The 27,665-nt window shown below is 35.1% G+C and overlaps 2 protein-coding genes and 1 pseudogene across 5 annotated transcripts in view; 1 reads left to right on the top strand and 2 right to left on the bottom strand.

Moving 5' to 3' along the window:
* Window positions 1-23,146, top strand: part of TOP2B (DNA topoisomerase II beta) — a 66,528-nt gene extending 43,382 nt beyond the window's left edge. Inside the window, exons 22-36 of one of the 2 annotated variants that reach the window (XM_015132251.3) lie at window positions 403-537; window positions 1,135-1,335; window positions 2,315-2,510; window positions 2,654-2,745; window positions 5,560-5,715; window positions 5,858-5,941; window positions 8,455-8,649; window positions 11,574-11,718; window positions 11,943-12,104; window positions 13,920-14,124; window positions 15,140-15,219; window positions 16,407-16,517; window positions 19,830-19,955; window positions 21,529-21,623; window positions 22,642-23,146. In XM_015132251.3, coding sequence (XP_014987737.2) covers window positions 403-537; window positions 1,135-1,335; window positions 2,315-2,510; window positions 2,654-2,745; window positions 5,560-5,715; window positions 5,858-5,941; window positions 8,455-8,649; window positions 11,574-11,718; window positions 11,943-12,104; window positions 13,920-14,124; window positions 15,140-15,219; window positions 16,407-16,517; window positions 19,830-19,955; window positions 21,529-21,623; window positions 22,642-22,812 — 2,154 coding nt within the window. In that variant the 3' untranslated portion in view covers window positions 22,813-23,146. 2 annotated transcript variants of the gene reach the window in all.
* Window positions 8,774-8,902, bottom strand: LOC114676675 (U4 spliceosomal RNA; annotated as a pseudogene).
* Window positions 23,147-23,197: 51 nt separating the features above from the next.
* RARB (retinoic acid receptor beta) overlaps window positions 23,198-27,665 on the bottom strand; it is a 772,903-nt gene continuing 768,435 nt past the window's right edge. For all 3 annotated transcript variants that reach the window (XM_028843631.2, XM_028843632.2, XM_015132297.3), the window contains 3 exons: window positions 27,390-27,594; window positions 26,412-26,570; window positions 23,198-24,689 (listed from right to left, as the gene is read on the bottom strand). In XM_028843631.2, coding sequence (XP_028699464.1) covers window positions 24,493-24,689; window positions 26,412-26,570; window positions 27,390-27,594 — 561 coding nt within the window. In that variant the 3' untranslated portion in view covers window positions 23,198-24,492. The remainder of the gene's footprint in view (window positions 24,690-26,411; window positions 26,571-27,389; window positions 27,595-27,665) is intronic.

The following is a 27,665-nucleotide window of genomic DNA, read 5'->3' on the forward strand; positions in this document are numbered from 1 at the left end:
ACAAAATGTGGGAGAAGAGTAGTGGTTTTGTAAGACAAGTCATTAGAGAAAAAATTGAAAGCCAGGTTGGGTTCAGACTATGGAATGCTTTCAATGTGAGCCCCAAGGAGTTTGAATTTAAAGGATATTGATCTAGGGGAGAAGTAGGTGTAGGGGAAGTAGGCTGAAAGAAAGTACTGTTCCAGGAAGACTAGGAAAGATGACACTAACATTTTGAGATTGGAGGATGTTCAGGTTATATTAACAGAAGCTATGAGTTTAAGATCAATTGATAAGTTGGAAAGGGACAATTGAGGATGAGAAATTCTGTTTGAGGTACATTAATCTGTCAATGTTAGACCATAGAGTCATGGTACTGGTACTCAAGAGAGAAGTCAATGCTATTTACATTTTTCTCTACAGCTTCCAAACTACAAAAACTTTAAAGGGACGATTCAAGAACTTGGTCAAAACCAGTATGCAGTCAGTGGTGAAATATTTGTAGTGGACAGAAACACAGTAGAAATTACAGAGCTTCCAGTTAGAACTTGGACACAGGTCAGTGTAAATATGTGATTTGCCTGTGGGAAGGGCAGTGTATTAAGCAATTTTTTCTGGTAAGGATGGTTCCACCATTGTTTGTCCTAAGCATGCGTAGTGTTAAAAAAATTCCTGTAGCTTCTTTTACCCTTCAGTTGAATTTGTGCTTTGAATATTTAAATAGTATTTATATCTAAGTAGTGTAGTATGACTTATGTTAGGTAAGGCTTTTATAGACTATTATCTTTGTATTTAGAATGAAAGGAGTAGAATATGACATAGTGTTTTTAATTCTTATAAATGTGGTCAGTAAATTCATGTCAGTATCAACTTTACAAATCTAAAAGCTAGTTGATGTCATCCTTTTCATACTCAGCCTTTATCTTACCCTTTAGAGTATGAGTGGGTCAGCACCATTACTACTTACGTCTTTTCCTACCACCAAGATCCCCATATATTGCCTTCTATACTGATTGGATAGGAGAGGATAGAGATCAGGGTTTCCTTTTTAATTCCCCATAAGAGTTGAGAATTTTCAAAAGACTGTATGACTTGTAGTATGGGAACATGAGAGTGTGTCATGAAAAGAATCACTTATTTTTAAATCTTTTATAGGTATACAAAGAACAGGTTTTAGAACCTATGCTAAATGGAACAGATAAAACACCAGCATTAATTTCTGATTATAAAGAATATCATACTGACACAACTGTGAAATTTGTGGTGAAAATGACTGAAGAGAAACTAGCGCAAGCAGAAGCTGCTGGACTGCATAAAGTTTTTAAACTTCAAACTACTCTTACTTGTAATTCCATGGTAATTTATTAGATTTACTATTAATTTAATCTTTCTTGCATGGTGTAAGTCAGATTATTATAATTGGTTTCATAATGAGAGTGGCTGTAGTAAGCCTGAAGGCATTTTTTGCCGAAGATTCTAGGGCCACGTTCCTTTCTTCTAGTATTGTCCACTACCTTACTCTCAACTCTGTGTTTATGCATCTGGGCTTGAATACACAGGATACACACACCTTCACACACATTGACTAAAAGTTACGAGAGTGGTTATTGGAGGGCCTTTGTGTACTTTATGCCCATCTCTATTAGCATTTTAACTGTAGAGTACTCGTAACTCTAATCTGCTTTATTAAACTTGTACATTTATCTTTGTACAACTGGGGAGGAAGGTAGAAACTTTTAAGTGTGTGATTCTTCAAGTTCCATTCCAAATTACCTTTTAGATTTAAAAAAGTAAAAAAAGTTCAGCAATGGTACAGTGGCTGAGAAAAAGTGCCATAGTCTGCTGAGAAAGGCTGATGGAAGAAAGAAAAAAAGGATAGGGAGTTTGGGTGACTGGATTACAGCAGATATAAAAGAGAGAGAGAAAGGGGACAAATGCATATACACAGAATATATGGGGGAGGAAAAACTTTAACATTTTTAAGCTTAGCAATAGAATAAGTATGTTTTCAGTTTGGGGAAAAATCATTTTTTAGGTGGTTTTATGGCTACTTTAAGAGCCCTTTTTTAAAGGCCTATTTTTGTCTTTCAAAATTATTCCTATTTTAAATAGTTTCGTCGTCATGAGAATTGATCAGCTTGCAGTCACCAAAGGAATATTTACAGAAATGTGCTTAATAGTTTTAGTTCTGTTTAATGGTTTTTAGGGGTAGTCTGTGTTCATATACATGCATTATGGTTATATATTATGGTTATTTTAAATTTTGTAGATGTTATGTAAGTTAAAATACCAGTACAGATCTATATGATCTGCAAAATATATGTGTTTCGCTTAGGTACTCTTTGATCATATGGGATGTCTGAAGAAATATGAAACTGTGCAAGACATTCTGAAAGAATTCTTTGATTTACGATTAAGTTATTATGGTTTACGTAAGGAGTGGCTTGTGGGAATGCTGGGAGCAGAATCTACAAAGCTTAACAATCAAGCCCGTTTCATTTTAGAGAAGATACAAGGGAAAATTACTATAGGTAAGATACAACCTTTAAAAATTTGAACATTAGTTAAAATGGAAAAAAACTTTATTAATAGAAGACATTTTTATCAGTAGAATATAAGCAAATACAAATTGAATCTCTTATCTTGATCCTAACTTTATTTTTCCCTCACATAGAGAATAGGTCAAAGAAAGATTTGATTCAAATGTTAGTCCAGAGAGGTTATGAATCTGACCCAGTGAAAGCCTGGAAAGAAGCACAAGAAAAGGTAATCATTTGCAGAAAAAGACATTCAGAGAAGCTTTTAAAAGCAACTTCCAAAACAAACAAAAATTCAACCCCTAAATTTTAAATTTAGTACTACTAAAGGTGCTGAGTTGTCTGTTTAGAGACTGAAATCTTCTGTTTGTCCACAGAACAGATACAGTACAGGAATTTATAGTACACACCCACCACAAAGCACTTGGCCAGTGTGACTCAACCAGAGCCTGGAGAAATGACTCCAGGTGTGAGAAGGTAGCTCAGTGTCCTTGACCTTTTTTCCCTGAGTCTGCCACTAAAAGGTGGTGTGGTGGTGGTTTTTATGAGGTACATGTATATTATCTGGGAATCAGACTGGTCGCACCCAGAATCAGCCTACGTTCACAGTATGGCATCCAGTCACCACTCACTTGATCTGGTTTTGGTTAATACTGGGAGGACAAGAGACAAAATGTTAATTATTATAGACAGTATTTATCAAACACCAAGCTCTGCTTCATTCTTGGATTTTTGGCCAGATATTTAAACCCTGGAACTTCAGATTAAATGTCTGATGTTTTATTAAGCAAGTTGGCCATTGCAGATCACAAAATAGTAATAATAGTTAAATGAATGGAATGTTGAAACTTTGAGATTCCCCTCAATTAGCTTTTTGATGTTTTGTATAACTAAAAGAAAAATGTAAACAACAGTACAACGTTGTGATTGAGAACAGAAATTTATTACAGAAGAGGAAGAAAAGTTGAATGATTAATTTTTTGGATACTAGATTACTTGTGCTTATATGATTCTGATAACATTAACATCTTTAAAAAATAGTTATAATTATGTGACATAACTTGAACTTTAAACTTCCCTGTACTTGAGTTCTCAATCATAATGTTTTTATATGTTTCATCAAACTACATTGAAATATTGCTTTTGTTTACATTTTTCAGTTTGAAGTCAGTAAAAACCATGTATTAAAGTGAATAAAATTAGAGCAAGTTATATAGAATAGCAATTACGTAGTAAGATAATAGGCTTATTCATTATTTGAAGAAAATTCGGTAGGACAAGATGGGCGCATTCAGAATTAAGATGATTGAAGCCCTTTGTTTTCCTCTTAATGTGTTTTATTGTATTGTTAAACCCCAAATTACGGTTTCTACAACACTTACCCTTCTGTATCACTGTTGGTTTAAGCTATACTTTTTTTTTAAAAAAAAGTAACTAGTAAGCTGATGAATTTTTAATGCTTAGTCTTAAAAGCTAAAGATTTCTACAGTTTCAGAATGTCCTTCTGGTGGAAGTAGAATTTATGGATAAAGCCTAGCTTGATTTCAGTTATTGCGTTACCACCATCAGAATTTTTTCAGCATCTTGACCATGTGTACATTTTGGGGAGTTCAGGTAACAAAAGGAACTGCTCTTACAAGAGTGTCCTGTTATACAGAGTTGGAGAAGAGAGAATTATAAAGTAGTTAATTAGAAGATTAAAGTTTTTTATAAAGCATAATGGAATTTTGTCATTAGAACTTGCAGTTTATTTATTTTTTTTAATTTCTGGAAGTGTCCTTAGTTATATTTCTGTTAACAGTGATAGATACACATATTCATAGAACACTTATTAATAATACTTTGGGTGCAGTCGAAACCTAGATCAAATAGACTTCCAAAATGTGAGTCTAAACAGGATTTTGTTGCATCCTAGTAATATTTTTATAGTTGTCTAACAACCTGAATACTCCATAGAAACGAGCTGTTTCATGAAGAATTTTTCAAAAGTGTAGAATTATTTGTTGTCAGTTATCTAGGTACTTACTAATCATCTGTCAACTCAACAACAGCATTCCTTATTTGGCTAATGTGGCTTAATCAAATTTATAGTTTTTGTTTATATAATGAAACATCTTGCTTTGCAATTTTAATTTTTATCTTATTTATGAAGTACATTTAAACTGTACTTTGTGTATACACATTGTTTTGCTTACAAATTTTAATTATAAAGGGTTTTTTTTTTTCCTTTTTTGGTTACCAAAAGTGAACTTTTTGCTTTATGGAGTGTCATGGTTAACTCAATCATCTTAAACAACTTAGATAAAATTTTGTTTAATGGCAGTTGTTATTTTAAAAAATTTAAAGGTGATATCACCTAAAATAACTTTTATTGAATTCATTGTATTTTGAAATTTAATATTAGCACAAGGTAATTTTTTTGTTGCAGCTGTTTCTGTAGACAAGGGCCTGATGAATAAAATTTCAGCAAAACCCTGACGAAATTCTTACTCTAACTCACCAACTCTTAAATTCTTAAGTGGACTTTCTCTGAGTCCAGACATGAATATTCTGGCTTTAGAGAATTTTTATTAAGAATTCACCCTCAGTGAATGTACCTTAACATATTTATTAATAACTGCAAAATAATTTTCACAACTGGTATTTATTTTGTATTTCAGATTGTTCATTCACTCACCAGTATAAAAATCTGACAAGATGCAATGATAAAACATTAATTCTACTCTATTAACTTTAAAATGTGGTATCCTCTCATTTTGTTACTTAGTACCTGAGGAAATCAGTTAATTTTTCATCAGATTCCTGAATAAATAGGGATAGCGTTTACCATTCCTTCTGAAGATCTTATTGTGTGTCTTTAGAAAATTTTAAACTTTTTATAAGGAAATATATTTTTATAGGTAATCTAAAATAACCCCACCATCCTGAAGATGTAGCATTTATAGTGTAGCACTTGTAGAATTTTAAACTAATTATTCAATAAAATTCAACATTAATTTGATACTATACAAGACTTTAATATACAGTTTGTTATTTTTTACAGGCAGCAGAAGAGGATGAAACACAAAACCAGCATGATGATAGTTCCTCCGATTCAGGAACTCCTTCAGGCCCAGATTTTAATTATATTTTAAATATGTCTCTGTGGTCTCTTACTAAAGAAAAAGTTGAAGAACTGATTAAACAGAGAGATGCAAAAGTATGAACTTTTGTGGGTTAAATAGTTTGCAACTATTTCAATGTTATCTGTATCTTTTTCTTTTTCCAAAAATAAGTATTTTGATTTATCCTTCATACATTTTAAAACTATTGAATGTTTAAACTGTACTTTTTTATTATAGGGGCGAGAGGTCAATGATCTTAAAAGAAAATCTCCTTCAGATCTTTGGAAAGAAGATTTAGCAGCGTTTGTTGAAGAACTGGATGTAGGTTAAGTCTCTCAAAATTTATTTGGAAAAGTAATGTTTGTGAACAAGAATGAAATTCTTTTAAGTGATCTTAAAGTTTTCTTTAACTCTGTGAAGGTTAATGTGTTTATAAGTTGAGTTAAGATTAAGCTTCTGGTTATGTGAAGTTATAAACAACTTCTTGTATGGAGGAATTTAAATGCTATGAAGTTGAAATTTAGAATAAATTTAATATACTTTCAATTAGTTAAAAATTGTTAACTCATTTTTAGATTAAAAATTGATTCAGTTTAATGTTTTCCTGGAAAGAAGTAAGGCTAATATGTGTGTATAATTGAATGTAAGTACTTTGGTTTTAGGAGTAGAGAATGATAGTCTCTTTACATTTATAACAGATATTTCAATATTTGATTGTCATAACAGTTTTTTCCAAGTAGAATTCTAATTTAAAAAATAAAAATGTAGAGATAAGATATAAAAAGTACACCTTTTCTAAAATTGCCCACTTAAAATATTAGAATTAATGGTAACACTATGAATATGTGATTTTTGAGTAGCAAAATGTAAAATACCATTTATTACTCATATTACTTTTTTTTTTAAAGTTGCTTTGTTGATTTATCGTATACATGTTCTACTTTTACTTCGATGGTCTAAGTCAGAATTAGAGCTCGTAAGAACAAGTGTGGTAAATTAGTTACCTAAAAGAGTTTAGAATTTTTTAGTGCTATTTTTCTAGGCTCCCTCAACGATCTTTCAAGTGCTGCAATGTGAGTCTTCCTTGATTTGTGCTTTCCATATATTGTTCATTAATTAAATTTTTTTGCACATTTTTTCCTGCTGGGTTATAATTTATTTAAAAATTATTCATTAAAAATGAAGCCATCATATATTAAAAGAAAAATTATTCCTAATATTATTGATATCCTGATATTGCTTTACATTTGATCACTAATATAGTGAAACACAGGAAACTTTTGTGGTTATGCCTGTAAATTTCCTCACTAATGAAAAGTCGTCATTCAAAACAACCCTAGCAAAAAATACTGTTTCACGTTTAATTTTTCATCTTAGTTTATTATTTGACAATTAATGAAATAGGTCCAAACAACTATTTGACAATTAATGAAATAGGTCCAAACAACTTAAATTCTAGATGTATTTATTTTTAACATCTTAAAAGATTTAGACTTAAATTTCATGTCTCTCTGTATCATTTAAAGTCCAATGATAACACTAATTGAATATCTATCTATTGTACACTGGCACAGTCTTCTATGTAATGCTTAGAGTGACCCTCACCACAACCTCAAATGAATGAGATTATTATTAACCTATTATACAGATAAGGATCCTGAAGCTTAGAGAGGTTAAGTCACTTTCTTAGGAATTACATCATTATAGAATTACTCATCCTCTCAGACACCTACTTTCCTCATCTATAAAATGGGGATCACAGGGTTTTTAAAATACCTAGCACATGGTGGATGCTCTATAAGTAATCTGGCTTTTTTGTTTTGTTTTGTTTGTTTTGTTTGAGACAGGGTCTTGCTCTGTCGCCCAGGCTGGAGTGCAGTGGCACAATCATGGCTCATTGCAGCCTCAACCATTCAGGCTCAAGCAGTCCTCCTACCTTAGCCTACCGAATAGCTGGAACATGTGTGCCACCGCATCTGTCTAATTTTTGTATTCTCTGTAGAGATGAGGTTTTGTTATGTTGCCTAGGCTGGTCCCAAACTCCTGGGCTCAGGTGATCCACCCACCTCAGCCTCCCAAAGTGCTGGGGTTATAGGTGTGAGCCACTGCACCTGACCTCTGTTATTTCCTGAGGATACATAACTAGTAAGTGGAAGTGCAGTTGAAATCCAGAACTGTCTGATTTCAAAGCTTGGGTAATTTCTATTAAACTATTGTGCTACAAAGATCTTTTAAAAAATCTCTAAAGAAATGTCATTTTTTCCTTGTGCCTTTCAAAGCCTATTTTAAGGAATAATTCTGGTAAATGCAGAATCTAGGATATTAATCATGATTATACCATCATTTACCATTACATAGACCTGCCTAAGTTCATTTTTAATTTCTCATACTTTCTGAGTTTACATTTAGGAAGTTTTTTTCATATTTTCTGTTATGACTAAAGCAGCAGAAAAAAATAGCCTCATGCTTCTTAGCAGAACTGCCTTTGTAGATGATTTGCTAGGATTTTGATGATACCTGGTTATCAGAGGTCTTGATTCCGTAATATATCACGGGATCCAAGAATTGGCAGAGAGTTCTTAGGTTATTTAGTCACTATTGCCTGCTCGTATTACAAATGGGAAACTAGTTAGATGAATTGGGATTACAATCCAGGTCTTCTGATTTAGAATTCTTTATTTTTTTTCATTATTTAATCTTGAATTAGATAAGTTAAAAGGAAAGCTTCATCTTTACTGAGTGAATAACATTTGTTTCAATATTTTATGAAGTAGTGATTATCTTTTCTAAGAAGTTGTTTATGTTTCTTCTGCTGCCTTATAATTATATTTTAGAAAGTGGAAGCTCAAGAACGAGAAGATATTCTGGCTGGAATGTCTGGAAAAGCAATTAAAGGTAAAGTTGGCAAACCTAAGGTGAAGAAACTCCAATTGGAAGAGACAATGCCCTCACCTTATGGCAGAAGAGTAATTCCTGAAATTACAGCTATGAAGGCAGATGCCAGCAAAAAGTTGCTGAAGAAGAAGAAGGTATGACATACCTCTTGTCATTGATAGACTCATCTCTATAACGAAATATATATATAATTTTAAAAATTTTAATGCGTGTTTAAATCATGCTTTGTTTTATTCAAAATATATTTCAATGGTAATAGGAAATCATTCTATGACAGCAGTTGATCTATAGAAGGAAAACATATTGGTAAAGGATCACATATTGTATTAGCAATAATTGCGCCTCAGATAAACCTCATTGGCTACGATACTGCCACTGTTCAAAGCTAGATCACATATTGTAAAGAGCTACGTAATTCAGCTTTTAAAATGAGAAATAGAAACACTCCACTCAGCTGCCTTCTAAATTAAAATCTTGGAAGCCGGCCAGGCGCAGTGGCTCACGCCTGTAATCCCAGCACTTTGGGAGGCCGAGGCGGGTGGATCACAAGGTCAGGAGATCAAGACCATCCTGGCAAACACAGTGAAACCCCGTCTCTACTAAAAACTAGAAAAAAATTAGCCAGGCGTGGTGGCGGGTGCCTGTATCCTAGCTACTTGGGAGGCTGAGACAGGAGAGTGGTGTGAACTTGGGAGGCAGAGCTTGCAGTCAGCTGAGATTGCACCACTGCACTCCAGCCTGGGCGACAGACTCCATCTAAAAATAAATAAATAAATAAATTAATTAAAATAAAAATAAAAAACTTGGAAGTCAAAAAAAAAAAAAACCCAAAAACCCAACCATGAGTATATCAACTTTAAAGTATAAGCTTTAGTTCTATGTCATAATCCGTTAAAGAAGACTTAGAGTGGGAAAGGGTCTGTTTGACTTACAAAGTACTCTGTCATCTTTTACTATTTACTTGTTTTTGTCCTTAGTTAAACTACTAAGCACATCCTATGTCATTGTCACTGATAAGTGCTATTGAGGATTAAAGAAAAAAATGACATTGACCTCACCTCAAGCAGGATGGACCAGAGTTAGCGAGAAGAAGAAAACATCAGAAAAATGTTCAGAGCTGAGGAAATGGAGTACATGTTGGGCTTAGAGAGGCTAATGTTTTTGGACAGGTTGATTTTTAGAATTCAGGAAGTATACGTTTAGATGTGTCCAACAAGTAGGTGGGAATATAGCCTCATTCTTACTAGAGCTTGAAAAATTAGCCTAAAGAGCTAGAGTTAGAGATTGGAGAGTTCTCTGTGCAGAGCTAATGTTTGAAGCGTAGGTGCATTTTGACACCAGAGTGGGCTCTCTCTTCTACTGTTGTGATAAACTCAGGTCTATACTGCTTTCCTCTTACTTGGCTCCCCACCGCACACAGGTTCATTTACCTAGACACTCTTGCCTGTCTCCTTCGGAAAATGGCTTCTTTTCAGTTGGCGTTTGTCAGATTCATTTCATCAGCACTCTTCTCTCTACCTTAAATGGTCCCCTCAAGTAACCTCATCTATGCCTAGAGCTTATTCAATTCGTACTGATGGCCCCTAAATCTTTGTTCCTAAGCTATAATGCTTTCAGGAGTGCCAAGCTCATAGCCACTTGAATGCATGAAGCCCATCAAACTCAGCATGTCTGAAACTGGGCTCATTATCCTGATTTAAAAATCTGTTCTTTGCCTTCTCCCAGTTAATGACACTATCAGCCATCACTGATAGAAGCCAAAAACCTGGGAGTTTCCTCATTTAATCAGTAACTAAATCCTATTGACTGCCTACTAAGTAATTTCAAAATCCACCCCCTTATCTTGGTCCCCATTTGACGTTGCTGTAGAATTCTGTGTTTTCTGTGAGATACTTTAAAGTGGTCCTCTTAACTCTCTCAGTTTCTAGTCATTTAATTATGATTTCTACCACTTTCTACTTCATTCCTTTAAGTTCTATATTTTACTAGTAGAATGAAAATTCTAAAAAGTCAGTCTGATTGTTATGCTTAAAAATCTTCAGTGACTCCCCACTGACTATGCACAAATTCTTGGTATACAGTGTTAGCACCTGTATGCCTCTGTGTGTTTCTCCTCCTGGCTACTTTCTTCTCACCTTTCCTTGAGTTCTAGCAGACTATTTCCTGTGTTTAAAAACCTAATTCTGTAAACATTTAATTCCTGTTAGATGACTTTGTGCGTTCTGCCTGGGATGCCCTTCCCTTCTTGCTTCTCACCTGACAAACTTAACGTGATTCCTTTAGAACTCAGTCAGAAAAGGTACTTCTCCATGGAGACTTTTTTGACCCTGCCTTGAGCAGAGTTACTCACTTCTCCCCTCGGGCCACGGCTCTACCAGCCTCTATGTTTGTTATTTGTATTGTAATGACTCATGCTTGTTGTGTGCCTCTGTGTTTTTAGTTTTTGTTTTTTTACCCCATAGTCTTAAGGTTGGGGTCTGCCTTACAGTGTCTAGCAGTGCAAGACACATGTTACTTATTTTCCTTCAATAATTTGAAGATTTTTTAAAAATTTACTTGTATCTTTATTTTTTTGAGACAGAGTTTCCCTCTCGTTGCCCAGGCTGGAGTGCAATGGTGTGATCTCGACTCACCACAACCTCCACCTCTCAGGTTCAAGCAATCCTCCTGCCTCAGCCTCCCCACTAGCTGGGATTACAAGATTTTTTAATAGTATATAAAGGCCTGCCTGAGCTATAGGAACTTATTTTGCAGGTACCTTTTAGCTAGTGGTCTGGAAATCCCTCTGATAATCAAAAGCGGCCTTATTTTTTATGGTTGCTTCTAAATAGCTGTCATTTCACTGAATGTACTGGAAAATTAGAGTTATATGCAATATTATTTACTATAGATAAGTGAAGTAAAACATGGTCTGATCAAAGTCAGCTGTTAGGACCTCGTCAGAATCACAGTTTTTAAACTTCCTTATTTGGAGGAGCTATCTGTTGATTGAAACTATCTCTAAAATATGCGATGTTTTTATTTTTACTCGTGGTTTGATTTTCTTTTTATTATGTAGGGTGATCTTGATACTACAGCAGTAAAAGTGGAATTTGATGAAGAATTCAGTGGAGTGCCAGTAGAAGGTGCAGGAGAAGAGGCATTGATTCCGTCAGCTCCTATAAATAAAGGCCCCAAACCCAAAAGGGAGAAGAAGGAGCCTGGTGAGAAATTATTATAGTTTTGTGGGTGAGAGAGAAAAACCATATGTATAGAGTATTACTAGATTCTTTTGATTGTGCTCTTTTTCTGTAGTTGAAATAATGCCTTCAATTTTAATAAACATTTATTATTTTTAATGAACTTTTCATTATAACAATTTTATTTTTACTAATGACGTTTGTATAAATATGGGTACATACTTTATTGCTATTCTTTTGCTTTTTAGGTACCAGAGTGAGAAAAACACCCACATCATCTGGTAAACCTAGTGCAAAGAAAGTGAAGAAACGGAATCCTTGGTCAGATGATGAATCCAAGTCAGAAAGTGACTTGGAAGAAACAGAACCTGTGGTTATTCCAAGAGATTCGTTGCTTAGGAGAGCAGCCGGTATTGTAACACAACTTGATATTAACAGTAACAGTAATTTAATATTACTGTATATTATAGTTTAGCCTATGCGTTGGTATTGTTAGTATTATCAGTGTTGTTTAAGTACTAAGCCATTACTATTTCAGACATTACAGTTAGGAAGAAGAAAAAAATGCTTTATAGAATGGTCTTTCTAGCAAAGTTGGACATAGATTTCTCTAAAGTGAACCATGTTTCCTTACTGATTTTTATTATAAAGTTTGGTTTATATGCCTTCCACAGTTTGAAGATGTTTGGGAAAAAATGTACCTTGCCACAATACCAGCAATGATAGATCTCTTAATATTAGAAGTGCTTTGTGGTTTTATTTTTGTTTGGTTTCCTACCCCTTGTATCATAAAAAATTTCCTCCTGCTTTAGAAGTCTGAGTACATAGCTCTCTTTTAGGTAATGATAGTGGTATGGGTGAACTGTGAAACCCCATTTTGCTATTATAGTAATATAGTACTTATAAGAATATAATTTGATCCTTTCTGAATTTTCATTAACAAGAAGTGTTGACATTATTAACATCTAGTGAGTTTTCTATTTTGTACATTCTTCTGAAATTTTGTTATTTGAAAATTTGTCCTAATTTATTAAAATGAATGATACAGCATTGTGGGTGTTTACTTCTGAGAGATACATTTTTAATTATATATCAGACCTTAAATTCTTTGGTTCTGTAATCACCAGGTGATTGAATTTCTTTCCCTAGTGTACATAGGTAGCATAGGTGAATCTTTAATATGAGTAGTTTAAGTTAAATGAAAATTGTTTATTAAATGCTTTAAAACTGTATTTACATACATCAAAAGTGAGGTGTAAAATTATGTAACATCCAAGTAATTTAAAAATTTTATTCCATAATACATGCTAGAAATTATAATCAAACATACTTGCTTTATAGCAATATGCCTTTCACTATAATTGGTATCTTTTTATGCATTGTATTATTGTTTTGTGAATATATTGAGATCTTTATGTCTCCTGTCTTTTCTCATTCATCTAAAAAATTACTCTGTTATTTCATAGTAAAACTAACTCTGAAGAGAAGATAGAAGTTTTTATCCAAAAAGTTAAGAGAAAGTTTAGGTGTTGGTACTGTGACTCACACCTGTAATTTCAGCACTTTGGGAGGCGAGGAGGGAGGATCACTTGAGATCAGGAGTTCAAGACCAGCCTGGGTAACATGGCAAGACCCTGTGTCTAAAAAATTTTTTCTTAAAAATCAGCCAGGCATGGTGGCACACCTGTAGTCCCAGCTACTCAGTAGGCTGAGGGGTGAGGATTGCTCGAGCCCAGGAGTTTGAGGCTGCAGTGAGCTACAGTCATACCACTGCATTTCCTGTCCAGGCAGCAGAACAAGACTCTGTGTCAAAAAACAAGAAAGTTTAGCACTTTTAAAATAACTGTGAAATTTGTTGTTTGTGATTGCAAATATGGGAAACATTATATTGGTTGTCATTTGTATAATGGCTGTATGAGACAAGGCCATATTGACTACTTTCCTTAGCGTTTTTAATTAACTATATCAATAAGTACATTAGTTTATGCTCTCCTAACATGCACAGTATTATCTGGTAGCCTCCTGGAAAGTGTAAGACAGACATTAACACTACCAAATAACTAAGGCCAAAGTTGTTGGCTTTTATTCTGTAAATGCTTGCCTTTTTTTCTTATAGTATTTTTAGAGATGGTCAGAATATACTTTAAACGCTTTATCAGTAATAATATTTCACGTATATAAAGCTAGGATTTGAGTTTAACATTCATTTTTATTTTTCCTCCTAGCCGAAAGACCTAAATACACATTTGATTTCTCAGAAGAAGAGGATGATGATGCTGATGATGATGATGATGACAATAATGATTTAGAAGAATTGAAAGTTAAAGCATCTCCCATAACAAATGATGGGGAAGATGAATTTGTTCCTTCAGATGGGTTAGATAAAGATGAATATACATTTTCACCAGGCAAATCAAAAGCCACTCCAGAGTAAGTAATGCTATTTAGTGATGTGGTATAGTTAGTTGTAAACATTTGCCACAGATATTATAGTGAGCTCTTCTAAGAAATTGTTATTCTAGGCAAGGTCTTCTTCATGAAGGAATCAATCTTGTTAATATTGCAGCTGTTCCCATCACAGTTGCTGTAGTTTAAAGGAAGGATTGGCAAACTTTTTCCATAAAGGGCTCAATAGTAAATGTTTTAGGCTTTGTGGGCCATATTGTTTATGTCACATCTTCTTAATGCTGCCATTCTAGTAAAAAAGCAGCCATAAATGATATGTAAATAAATGAGTGTAGCCATGTTCCAATAAAGTATTATTTACAAAAATAGGCAGCAGGCCCATGGGATATAGTTGGACAACCCCTGGTTTTGAGAAAACTTACTAAGTCCTTAGAATTGGGTGGTTTGTTTCTTCCCTAAATTTGGCCTCGATAGATTTTTCTTGCTTTTGGTGAGCATGAACACATCTGGGATTTGAGGTTTGTGAACTATTTTCGATTTTTTAAAAAGTATTTTCTCACGTATTACAGTTGGCCTTCACCAGATCCTGAAATAATTGCCCACCTGTAGTCTTGAATTAGAAATAGGATTGTTGCCAGGTGTGATGGGGATTCTGTCTTTCTCCTTGGGTTTTTGTCCATAGTTTGCTGATCTTAAATTCTGGAATGGTTATTTCTATCAACTATAGAATTTGGTTTAATAGTATTTTGAATAACTTTAAACCATTGCTTAGTTTCCATTCTTTTTTATATTAAATAATTGATTTGTATGGTGTCTGTGTGCATATATGGTGTGTGCACATGGATCATGGATATGTGTGCACACTTTTACACGTAAGAGAGAAAGAGTTTTATTACCCTGTCTTTAACAGAGAAAGAAATGAAAACTAAAGTTTTGTTCTGTGATTATAATCCTGCAGTATGTATTATATATAATTTATCAGGACTGAAGTCAGATATTTAAATTGTATCCTCTGTGGTGTTTCTTTTCTTTCTAATAGAAAATCTTTGCATGACAAAAAAAGTCAGGATTTTGGAAATCTCTTTTCATTTCCTTCATATTCTCAGAAGTCAGAAGATGGTATGTTCATTTAGTCTTTTCATTAGTTACTGTACTTTTGCTTTTAGTGGTGGAGAGAAAACAGTAAATAAATCGTTAGGTCATGATTTAGCTTCAGAATTTTTTATAAGTAGGAAACTTCCTTTTTATATTTTGCTCAAGATAATAAGATTTCTTTACTTTTTCTGAGGTGATTCCTAACTCATTGGTCAAAATAGGCATTATGGAAGCATTTAGGTGGACACGCAAATGCTTATCTTTGTTTATGGGTGTGAGTGTATGTGTAGTGTTTTAATGAGAGACAAGAAGTAATGAAATTTTGAAAGCTTGAAATTTGATTTTCATGGCAATGTGAATGTATATACTACAGTTTTCTAAATCTGTAAGGGCACCAGTATGATTGCAGATTGGTTTTACTAAACCCTAGTTACCTGAGAGATCAAAACCTTCATAAGAACAAATTTAATTGGTGTATATACTTTTTGTTTCCTATATTTTTTTTGTATGGAATTTTTAAGGTTATTTAATTTATTCACGGTCATTTTTTAATACACACATCTATACATTTAGACATATTTGGTACATGTTCCATATGTATAGATACTCATTTTTGACAGTGTGTCAAAAGAGTTGTATAAACATATTTATTTACATCCAAGTAGCTATTTTAAAAGTTTGTGCTATGGTGTTAGGGAAGAACGGATTGATTAAACTAATTTGCATGCAAAAGTAAACTGAAGGTAAGCCTGTCTGCCTTTTGAATTAGTCTTCAATAATTTATTTTAAAATAGGAATACTTACTATTCTTTTAGATGTAAACATTGTTACTGATATTCCTGAAATGGTTAATAGTATTATTTATGTAGGTACTAAAATAATCCAGTGGAACATTTTCATATCTCATTTTAAAATAAATTGTCAGCATGTATTTTTGAATTGGTCAGTTATGTTTTAAATATTTAACATTTAGTACTTTTAATTTTTACTACTTTATGCACTTCTGTGTTATTTCACCACAGAGTTAACATTTTTGGTGTATAACTGATATGTTTTATTTTCTGCTGTTTGTATATTGTGGATTATCTGGTCACATAATAGTAACATAAGATCAATTGTCTAGCTAAAGAGAAGTCATCAGTTAAGAGTCAAAGTTTACTGAGAGATCTTTATAATATCTCTTTACTAAAAGAAGGCTTTGCAATTTTTAGATTCAGCTAAATTTGACAGTAATGAAGAAGATTCTGCTTCTGTTTTCTCACCATCATTTGGTCTGAAACAGATAGATAAAGTTCCAAGTAAAACAGTAGCTGCTAAAAAGGGTATGTACTTATATTTGATTGAGTTAAGCATTGCATAGAGATAGTTAATGTAAAAGGAAATGTAACTTAATTTCAAACTATTTGCATTTTTTATCATAAAACAATTAAGAACTATAAGTGCTTACAAGGAGAACCTCTCTTGTTTTCTAACCATGTGAGGCAATTAATAAAATTCTAACCATGTGAGGGAATTAATAAAATTTCTTTAAGACTTCATTTTAAAGCTGTTGTAATTATAAAATAATCCCATACATTGATATCTAAAGATAGCTTTCTAGAAAAGCTCCCTTGTGGTTAGGTTGTAATGGAGATTAAAATTTTGTCTTGCTAGTAGCCTGCTTCTGTTATCTTTGTTGATCATTACTCAACTCCTTATGTGGAGGGATTGATCAGTTCAGTGGAGGTCCTCTTTTTCTATGTGAGTCATGCAGCTTCTCTCTTTTTCATAGCCTTAGATTGGCCACAAAACACTTTGAGTTGATTAATGGATCTCTTACTAGTACCAAGATATATGTACCTTGGTCTTTCTGAAAGGGGTCAGTATTTGTGCTTTGTGTTTGAAGGATGATACTTAAAAAAAAACCCCACAAATCTAATTGAGATGTGTGCTACTTAAGATAGCAAGTAAATAATATGGATTGTTCCCTCAAGGATTTTAAAAATTCACAACAGACAACCTCATTACAGTCACACATGTATTGAATGTAGTAGAACAATTTTGGAAAGTCCTGCTTACTCTGACTGCACTAGAACCATATTGAGAAATTGGTTATGTACAAGAGTCTCTGTAGCCAACACACTGAGTGACCTACTCATGTCCCAGTGCCCTTACCACTTAGTGCACATTGGGCAATGTCTGCATTCTTTGCCTGAGGACTTCCTCTTTGCCACTGTGCTGGAATATTAATGCTCCCCTGCTCCCAGCTGCCTTTAACTAGTGGATTGAGGAAAGTTGTTCTGTAAATATCTCAGTGTCCTTGCCTCTCATGTGAGCCAACTGTGAGATGTGTGTTTCACACTGGCTCTCAAAAATTTCTCGTGGAATTAAGCTCCTAGAGTGATGATTGGCTTGATAACTTACCCATTACTGGCTGCCTTCTCTTCGTTGTCTCATTTTTGTCTCCCTTTCCTTTACCTCTCAAATAAATACTTATACTTAAATCCTTACTCTAGGATTAGGCAGATTGGCCCAAATCTGGGGAACCCAAATTGAGATAGACCCTCTAATTTCTCTTTTTTTTAAAAAAAACAGTCAGGCTGGGTGCAGTGGCTCATACCTGTAACCCTAGAACTTTGGGAGGTCGAGGCAGGGAGATCACTTGAGTTCAGGAGTTTGAGACCAGCCTGGCCAACATGGCGAAACCCCATCTCTACTAAAAATACAAAAATTAGCCTGGTGTGGTGGCACGTGCATGCCTGTAGTCCCAGCTACTCAGGAAGCTGAGGCACAAGAATCGCTTGAACTCGGGAGGCAGAGGTTGCAGTGAGCTGAGATGGCAACACTGCACTCCAGCTGGGACGGTAGAGTGAGACTCCATCTCAAATAACAGAACAATCAAAAAACATCTTTTTAAAATAATCTTCATATGAGCATCTTATAAACACCCTGAAAACTTAGGAGCCATATTACTTATTGAAACATACCCCGTTTCCTTCATAGAACTGTTCACCCATATTGAACCTAATGAGTTTAGCATGACTAAAAGGCTAGAATATCATGGCACCTATTCTACTTGCTTCCTTCTTTAATAGCTGAACTGGCCTTGTCTAAGTTGAATAGGTGACTGCCTGTGTGGTGTGATTTCAGGGACCCCAGCAAGTCCTCGACCTTCCTCTAGTCTCCCTTACAAAATACAATTCCAATTAAAATATCATTTCAAGAAGAGGATGCATGACATCCCTCTGTGGGATTGTCTGCGTTAACTCCAAATTGCATATATTATACAAGTTAAATTCTGTAGTTTACAGCAGAAAGGCAGCTGTAGTACTCAGATATCTGACCTGTTTGCCTGGTAAATTGAAAGTGCCATGTAACTCCAAGCAAAGGAAAAAAAGTGGTTCCTAGAACACCTGGCTGAGTTTATACTCCCTGCCGGGAGCTGCCCTGTGGTTCTTGTGGTAGATATAGTCATGAAAAACCACACAATATGGGTGCCACTTTCCTAGGGCTCCTCCTGCTCTTGGCTCATGATCTTGATCTTGGCTCACAGCAACCTCCCTTGCCTGGGTTAAAGCGATTCCCCTACCTCATCCTCCCAAGTAGCTGGGACTACAGGCGCACGCTACCTCATTGGGCTAATTTTTTGTATTTTTAGTAGAGATGGGGTTTCACCATGTTGGGTAGGCTGGTCTCAAACTCCTGACTCCAGGTAATCTGCCTGCCTTGGCCTCCCAAAGTGCTGGGATTACAGGTGTGAGCCATTGCAACTGGCCTGATTTATCAGTTTTCACATAGAACTGCAGATAAAGCTGTAAAACAAGGTCTATTTTTCAAAATTCAACAAAGCAAAGGCCTTGTATCTATTGTCTACTTATCTAGGACTTTATATTTCTTTCCATATAAAAATGCCAACTCTGGATTTCAGCTTTTGAATGGAAGTGAGTTGGTTTCTATTCATTGTATTTGAGGATCCCATACATTTTTTTTTTCTCTAAAACATTCTAAAAGGACTTGATCTGTGGTTATACTTGGGTTATAATTAATTTATCAAATATGCTACTCTTTTGTCATGACTATATTTAAAAGTTACTGCTTAATTTATTTTTAATGGCTCTTCCTTAAAATGTCTTAATTGTATTACCTAAGGGCAAATTATACATAATTAAATAAAAAGCATTTTGTCATCTATGAGAAATTGTTTGCCTTTACATTGCCGCCAAGCAGAGAGAAACCATTTCATTAAGGCGACTCAATTTTTTTTTTTTGAGATGGAGTTTTGCTCTTGTTGCCCAGCCTGGAGTACAGTGGCGTGATCTCAGCTCACTGTGACCTTCTGGGTTCAAGCGATTCTCTTGCCTCAGCCTCCCAAGTAGCTGGGATTACAGGCACCCACCACCATGCCCAGCTAATTTTTGCATTTTTAGTAGAGATGGGGTTTCACCATGTTGGCCAGGCTGGTCTTGAACTGCTGATCTCAGGTGATCCACCCAACTTGGTGTCCCAAAGTGCTGGGATTACAGGTGTGAGCCACCGCGCCCAGCCAGGCAACTCAGTTTCTAATCAGCTATGAGAAATTCCATTTATATAGGACTCTCTTCAGTTTGATTTGTTGGTAAGTATATTGACCTGTGAAATGGAAATTTGCTTACTAGGAAAACCGTCTTCAGATACAGCCCCTAAGCCCAAGAGAGCCCCCAAACAGAAGAAAGTAGTAGAGGCTGTAAACTCTGACTCAGATTCAGAATTTGGCGTTCCAAAGAAGACTACAACACCAAAAGGTGAGGATTATCTTCTTATAACCCTTTAAACATATACTGTATGGAAAAGATGGAATTTTTTCTACCTCATTGAATTTAGAGAGGCTAGGTATCTATTTTGTTTTAAATTGCTTTACTCCTCAGTAAGGGGTGTGTCTAGGAATCAGTGCTGAATATAGTCCAAAGGAGGTATAGCAATTTAGTTCAGTCACTTTGTTTTACAAATTAAAAAAACTGAGGCTCAAAGAGGTTAAATAAGAATCCCTAAGAATGGTCCAAATTCTCCCCTGCAGCCAACTCACTGAAAGTTGTTATTAAAAAGTCAGATTAGCACTCCACACTAACTAAACTGTGACACTTATTGTAATGGGCTAGATCCAGGACTCTTAGGCTAGAACTTTTTTTCTCACCTAAGAAATAACTGTACTCAGGACCACACAAGGAACCAGCTCCAGTTCTCCGTGGCATCCCTTCTTTGTCTCCAGAATCTGGAAAGCCCTTAAAGATGCTTTATAAAATATGTTTGTAAGACATGATATGCTCTGAGGGTAGCTGCTCCATCTTTTATTCAACTGAAGGATATCTTCCTCGGTGTGGCTCTTCTATTTCTTAAAGGAGTGGTTGGGATAAGGAGCTGTGGACCAAAGGGAAATGGGGATAATAGGGTGGAAAAGAATCATAGGGACTGGGAAGGTAGTACTCATGATATGCAGGATTGAAAGCCTTTATCAATTCAAAAATGCTATTTCCCTGATTAATTTGATCAAATATGACATGCCAAGATTATGTAAGGCTATCTTTGTACTTGTCCAATCTAGCTGTCAAGGAATTTTTAAAGATTTAAAATTAATTGCTATTTAGTTCTATTTTATTTCATTGGCATCATTGTGGGATGGAGAACATCTGGCCCCTACTTAAATATTACCTTTTCTCCTTTCACCTCCAATGATGAGAATAAGAGGTTAGGTAGATGAAAAAAATGCTGCATGTGCCAAGTCTAGGTCTGAGAAGGAATATGTATTTGACATTTTATAGTCAATACTGGTGGTTCTCAGATGGTGCCACTCAACGTGGGATATGCAATTGGTTGTTACTAGTCTTTGATAAGTAAAACTGAGTAAACATTTAGACCTTGATGATAATTTTGTGTTAATAAAACAGCATGTGATTACATTTTTTAGTAATTTGTGTTCTATTGTATTTTTAAAAGTATTGGCCCATGACAAATTAGAAATTAAAAAAAAAAATTTAAATCACATGTAATTTAAAAAATACTTTTCCAAGGTATTTCCTTTTCAGGCTCAAGGACCACATAGCAAATACAGATGTTTTATGTATGAAGGGATTCATCATTAAAATTTGTCTTTGGGACTTTCCCATTAATTTAAATATATTTGTGAAAAAGTCTTTGGTCATGTCAATCCCAGAATTGAAATGCTACTGCCAAGTTGTTTATAATCACTCATAGTAAGAGATTAGGACTGCAGTGTTCCACTGATTGGGCATGCCAAAGAAATAAACTACAATGTTGTGGCATTTATCTTTTTATATTGCACTTACCCATGGAAGAAAAAACCTTTTGTATCATTTTAAGGTAAAGGCCGAGGGGCAAAGAAAAGGAAAGCATCTGGCTCTGAAAATGAAGGCGACTATAACCCTGGCAGGAAAACATCCAAAACAGCAAGCAAGGTAACTGGGAACATCATTGCACATTAGTGCATGGCTTTTAAAAAAAAGATCTGTAACTGACTTAGTTTGCTTATTACTACAGTCCTGGAACAGCTTTCCACCTAGCATCTCATATCAATATGGGGCTTGTATATGGTTAAGGAATTATTCAAGTATAAATGTATATAATCAGGACTAGTTTCTAAATAACAGTGTGCTATAAATTAACCTACTTAGAATCTTCCATTTCATCCATTGAGCTATAGTACTGTTATGTTACCTAAATATTAGACTCTTTCAGACTAAAATATTATTTTTCAGACTAAAGACTGTTTCCTGTTAACTTGGATTTATTTGACCAGGGCTAATTTGATTTTTTTTTTAATTGAATTTATTTGACTGTGGCTAATTTTCCCAATTAGTCTGACCCTTTTCCAGAAGTACACTATTTTTTTTTTGGTAAATGAATGACATCAGCTACCTCCATCCCTTTTTTTCTCTTCCTAGTAAAACTTAAAAATACCAATGTAGATGATCATAGCTTTATGTTGATTTCCACACTGACCTTTTCCATCCAGTCATCTTCTGTGTCTCAGGTCCACCTCGGTGATGCTTTGCATGTTTTAAAACACTTAACAGTGCATACTCCACGTGGTGCGGGAGTCTTGTTTCCTCCCATGAATTCTTGATACGTACTTAGCAATAGGACAGCTTGAATTTTTACTAATCTGGGCATTGTGCATACTTTTTGGGTAAAATATAATTTTAGAAATATAAGTGTTACATTTTTCAGGCTAGAACTTGGTAAATATGAAACCACCAAGGTAGCGAATTACTGTATGTAATCTTTTTCCTCCAAAAAATAAGGTAACTGGTCTTAAACTTAGGTTAGCATTACAACTCTAATTTTAAAAGTTCCATGATTTGTAATACTTCCTAAACATAAGTGAAGTTTAAGGAGTGATAGTTCTTCATACTAGTCTTTATTTCTTTTAATAACTTTTAAATCTAATCTAATCTATTGAAAAAAAAAATCTAGAAACCGAAGAAAACATCCTTTGATCAGGATTCAGATGTGGACATCTTCCCCTCAGACTTCCCTTCTGAGCCACCTTCTCTGCCACGAACCGGTCGGGCTAGGAAAGAAGTAAAATATTTTGCAGAGTCTGATGAAGAAGAAGAAGATGTTGATTTTGCAATGTTTAATTAAGTGCCCAAAGAGCACAAACAAACATTTTTCAACAAATACCTTGTGTTGTCCTTTTGTCTTTTCTGTCTCAGACTTTTGTACATCTGGCTTATTTTAATGTGATGATGTAATTGATGATGGATTTTTATTATTGTGGTAGGCCTTTTAACATTTTGTTCTTACACATACAGTTTTATGCTCTTTTTTACTCATTGAAATGTCACGTACTGTCTGTCTGATTGGCTTGTAGAATTGTTATAGACTGCCGTGCATTAGCACAGATTTTAACTGTCATGGTTACAAACTACAGACCTGCTTTTTGAAATGAAATTTAAACATTAAAAATGGAACTGTGTTTTCTGTCTCTTTACTGAAGATAAAGGTGTAGTAAAGGCTCCCACACACCTTTAAAATAAATATATTTTATTCTTTGCCAGGAGACTCCATGGAAAAAGGTAAACAGTATATGAACATAGAAAGCATTGTTAAACAAACAATCTCAATGTACAAACAGAGCCAGTGAAAGTACATCACAGACTTGCTAGTATATAAAAAAAAAAAAAAAAAATTCCACTAGTGCTTAAATGAGAACTAAGAAACTGACACTTGTATCTGTTAACCACTCTACCACAGCTTTCACTCTGCTTCATAGTGATTGAACAAGGTCAAAGGAGTCCGATTCTATGCCTGTGTCTTTGGGAGTTAATATTAGCCCCTCGGCATCAAGGCGGCTGGAAAAAAAATCCCAATATCAGGCATGAATCAGGAAGGACACTAGAGTTACATGGTCCAGGTGGTAGACCAGCCTGCTAATTATCCCATGAAATTTCCCTAATGGCTTGTGAACAGGTAAACAAAAACTTAACACTGAAAAGTGTTTCTGCCTTGGAGGCTATCATTACTGTAAAATTTTTTTTTTTTAAACTGTGTAGTTATGTCATTAAACAAGTAATAAACCACTTTTAATTTAAAGTGACATTAACAATTGAACAAATGACATTTGATTAACTGAACTGGCAGTTACAATGATACAGAATTCTCTTCTGCTAGTGCAGGGAATTTGTATACTTTTACTGGGCAACATGAAATAAAAGATGCAGTTTGAGAGCATCAGAAAGAGCAAAGACAAGCTTCCATACTAACTAAATTAGAATATCTTCAGTCTTATCTTGTCATACTGTACAACAGTCCTGTTTCCTTACCTTGATGTCTTGACTATTCCATGAAAGCAAGACAGTTATCTTTTTGAACGTAGGTGGACATGTAGTCTGTTTCATAACCTTGGTGTCATGGTTATTTTGAGTATGCAAGACAAAAGGAAAGCACCAAACATACAGTATAGAAAGAACAGAGCCATACTTCTGTATGTACAAAGTCTTCAGAAACTTAACCAGGGGTAAATCATTTTGACTGGGTCTTTGCCATGCAATCTTGAGTGTTCAAAGAGGAAAATAGAAGCTTTTAACTAGTTTCTGGTTGCATGAAATGGCTGATTTTTTTAGAATTTGAAAAGTTTGTATTTCTAGGTAAGTTACACAGTGAGGAGTATATATATTGATACATACGAAAACTTCTTGGTCCTTCTTGAGTTTTAATATATTTTCAGTCCAAAAACTAAGCAGCAGTAAAAATGTTTTTTCTTGCATTTTAAATCCTGGAACTGAAGGTACTGGGGAATGTTTGAAGTAGCTAGAAAATGTCTTATTGCACAAGTGGTGACTGACTGACCCCACTGTTTTCCACTGAGCTGGGTGAGATGCTAGGACTGTGCTCTGCTGTGTTCCCACTTGAACTTGGGGTCAAGGGTTCATGTCCTTCAGAATTCTCCAGCATTTCTTGAATGAGAGGTGGCATTGATCCAGGAATTTCCATTTTCAAGGTAATTACACGTTCTGCACCTTTTCAAAAGAGATAATGGAAATCTGGTTAAGATAAGGAGTTAAGCTATGACAGATAACCAGGGACCAATTTTCATATATTTTAACAGAGGTGTTTCCTAAGACTGTCACTTAGGAATTATGAAATGTTGCTATCAGGTGGCTTTTTGTTGAAAAGGATCCATCGATTACTATCACACTCATAAATACAAAGATGTATTTGGAATGGGAATTGCATCCACCAAAAATCATGTTTGTTTGTTCTGAAGTTAGAATCAGATTGGGTTCTCAGCCAGCTCAGACTCACAGTATGTTGATAAGAGAGGGTCTTTTTATGATCTGCTAGAACTTTATTCGTCTTTTATGCAAGCAGTAACTGATACAATTGCTCCTTTTGATAACAGAAAATTATGCAAACAATGCCTCCCAGAGACCATCCGTATTTTACACCATTAAAACATTTTTTACTTTATGGAAAAGCAGCAGAGATATGGTGACATTTAAACTTGATGTCTTCGTTTCAGGAAATAACAATTTACAAAGAGAAGTTCCTGATGAAAGAAGTGTATCTTGAAAAAGACAGGTTGATGCCAGTTACCCGCAAACAGAGGAATTGACAATGTGCGGTTATTATTAACAACTTGATTTAGCAGCACTCTGTCCAGTACAGTACCCACTAGGTAGCTAAATCTGTGAAATAAAATTAGAAAAACAGTGCCTCGGTTGCATAAGCCACACTTCAAGTGCTCGAGAACCTCCTGTGTCTAGTGGCTACCGAAATGAACAGTGCAGATTATTTCTGTAATTGCAGTAAATTCTGTTAGATATCACTAGTCATCTGTACAGAATGACAGTATTAAGTTAAACAGCCTCGTTTTTAAAAATCGAAGATACCATATTCACAACCACACTGGTATCTGCTGTTTACTTCTCTTAATCCCATGCAAGGATGAATTCAGAATGCTCATCGAGGAGACCTCTTAGAAGGAGCTCAAGAGTTAAGACTGCTTATCAAACAAGTTCCCTGTGCTTTTAAGCACTTTCTGAAATACAGAGTTTATTCCTTGACTAGCAAACATCTTCAGAGAGAGAGTAAGTAGTCTGATGGGGAAAGGAGAATGACAATAACCCATTTGGTACCAGGGATAGCTGCTGGGTTTTGTCTCTACATAGAAAAACCTTACTGTTAACATTCAACTGTGATATAGCTCTAGGCACCTCTCTAATTGCTTGAGTTGCTACATAAACAGAAAATCACTAGGCAAAGAATATTTATACCTCTTAGGAAGGCAAGAATTCCTTTGCTTAGAAGTGTGCAGAAGGAAATCTGCCTATATACAAAAGAGCAATGGCTAAAGTGATTGAGAGAAACTTAACAAAGGTTTAGATATTCAGGAAAAACTGGAGTCAAGGTTACATAAACCAGAGGTGTGTAGAAAGCTGGAATTAAATGTATGAACCTAGACAATTAGCCTGTTACAGTACATTCTCTTGAAAACAATGTTTTTCTTATCGGTCAAATTTTAAAGCTCTTAATCATTAAGATAGTTGAATAGGGTAAGATTTGAGGGGTTTTTTGGGGGATGGGGTGGGGGGGATACTATTTCTTTTGATTTCCATGAGAAATGAGTTCCAAAACTTAAAAAGCAGCCATTAAACATCCTGAATTGAATAAAGCGACACAACCTGGTAAGGCCCTCAAGTCCACTGTGTGACTACAGTACTGAGAACACAAAGACATACCTTTAGCACTGATGCTACGGAGATCTGTGATTTTCATTAAGATCTTTGGAAACATGTGAGGCTTGCTGGGTCGTCTTTTTCTGATATAAATTTTTAGTGCTTCCAGCAATGGTTCTTGTAGTTTATCTACTTTTGTCGGTTCCTCAAGGTCCTGGCGGTCTACATACCAGGAATAAAGTATTAAATAAAATCAGGATTTATGCCCTTTTCCCCTCTTCCTTGTTTCCTTATTCCTACTGAGTTCATTAATTTGGTAATTCAGTTACATACACAAATTTGCAGACTTACGCAATTGCTTTAAGCAGTGATACTTGAAAGAAAAAAAAACCGCCCCCCTTGGTGGTATAAACATTTTGATGGCTGGTTGCTTTTGTCCCAGGGAAAGAATTACCTCCTGTGACCAGAAGGTGTCACTACCGAACTGAATTAAAACCTTGAGCAGGATGGTTATTTTAGCACAAAGTAAATCGGCTCCTTAATTAAAGCCATTACTTTTTAACCACTTACGAGTCAGCCTCCTGTAGGCCAGTAGGGGTCACTACAGAGAAGAAAGCTAAATTTTATCCCAGTCCTCCAAGGGTTGGTGGGAGGGCCCAGCCAAATACTTGTATACCTACCCACTAAATAACAAACAGCACATACAAGTCCCTGGTCATCATTCAAATGTCCCCAGGCAATTCATTTTACAATAGTCTGATCCTACATTTAAGGAAAAAAAAAAAAAAAAACAAAAAAACCCTGTGGCAATTGGAGTAATAGCTTTTTGGGATTTCTTTCTGAGCTGAAGGATCCCAAATACCATTAGTTAATTTGTAACAACATGAAAAAATACAATGAACCCAGGCATGTGTGCCTGGCTTTATTCACATCTTTTCCCATGTAAACAACTCCAAAAGGGAAATGAGGAAATTTTTCACGAATGGCAAGTATCAACTGTTCTTCATGGAATTTCATGAGGCTTTTCTACATAGTTGGTACCTCCACAGATTAAGCAGATGGCACTGAGAAGGCCTGTTTCTGTGTCATCCATTTCCAAAGGCAGGAGCTGGTTGGCAAAGGTGAACACAAGGTCAGTCAGAGGACCAAATCCAGCATTGTGCATCTGAGTTCGATTTAGGGTAAGGCCGTCTGAAAAAGTCATGGTGTCTTGTTCTGGGGTATACCTGGTGCAAATTCTAAGAATCTGGAAGGGGAAAAAAAAAATTGATGGATGTTCTAAGCCAGCCTGTCCTGAAATCATCAATCAGATTTAAG

The sequence above is a fragment of the Macaca mulatta genome, chromosome 2 (assembly GCF_049350105.2).
Source record: "Macaca mulatta isolate MMU2019108-1 chromosome 2, T2T-MMU8v2.0, whole genome shotgun sequence".
Lineage (NCBI taxonomy): Eukaryota > Metazoa > Chordata > Mammalia > Primates > Cercopithecidae > Macaca > Macaca mulatta.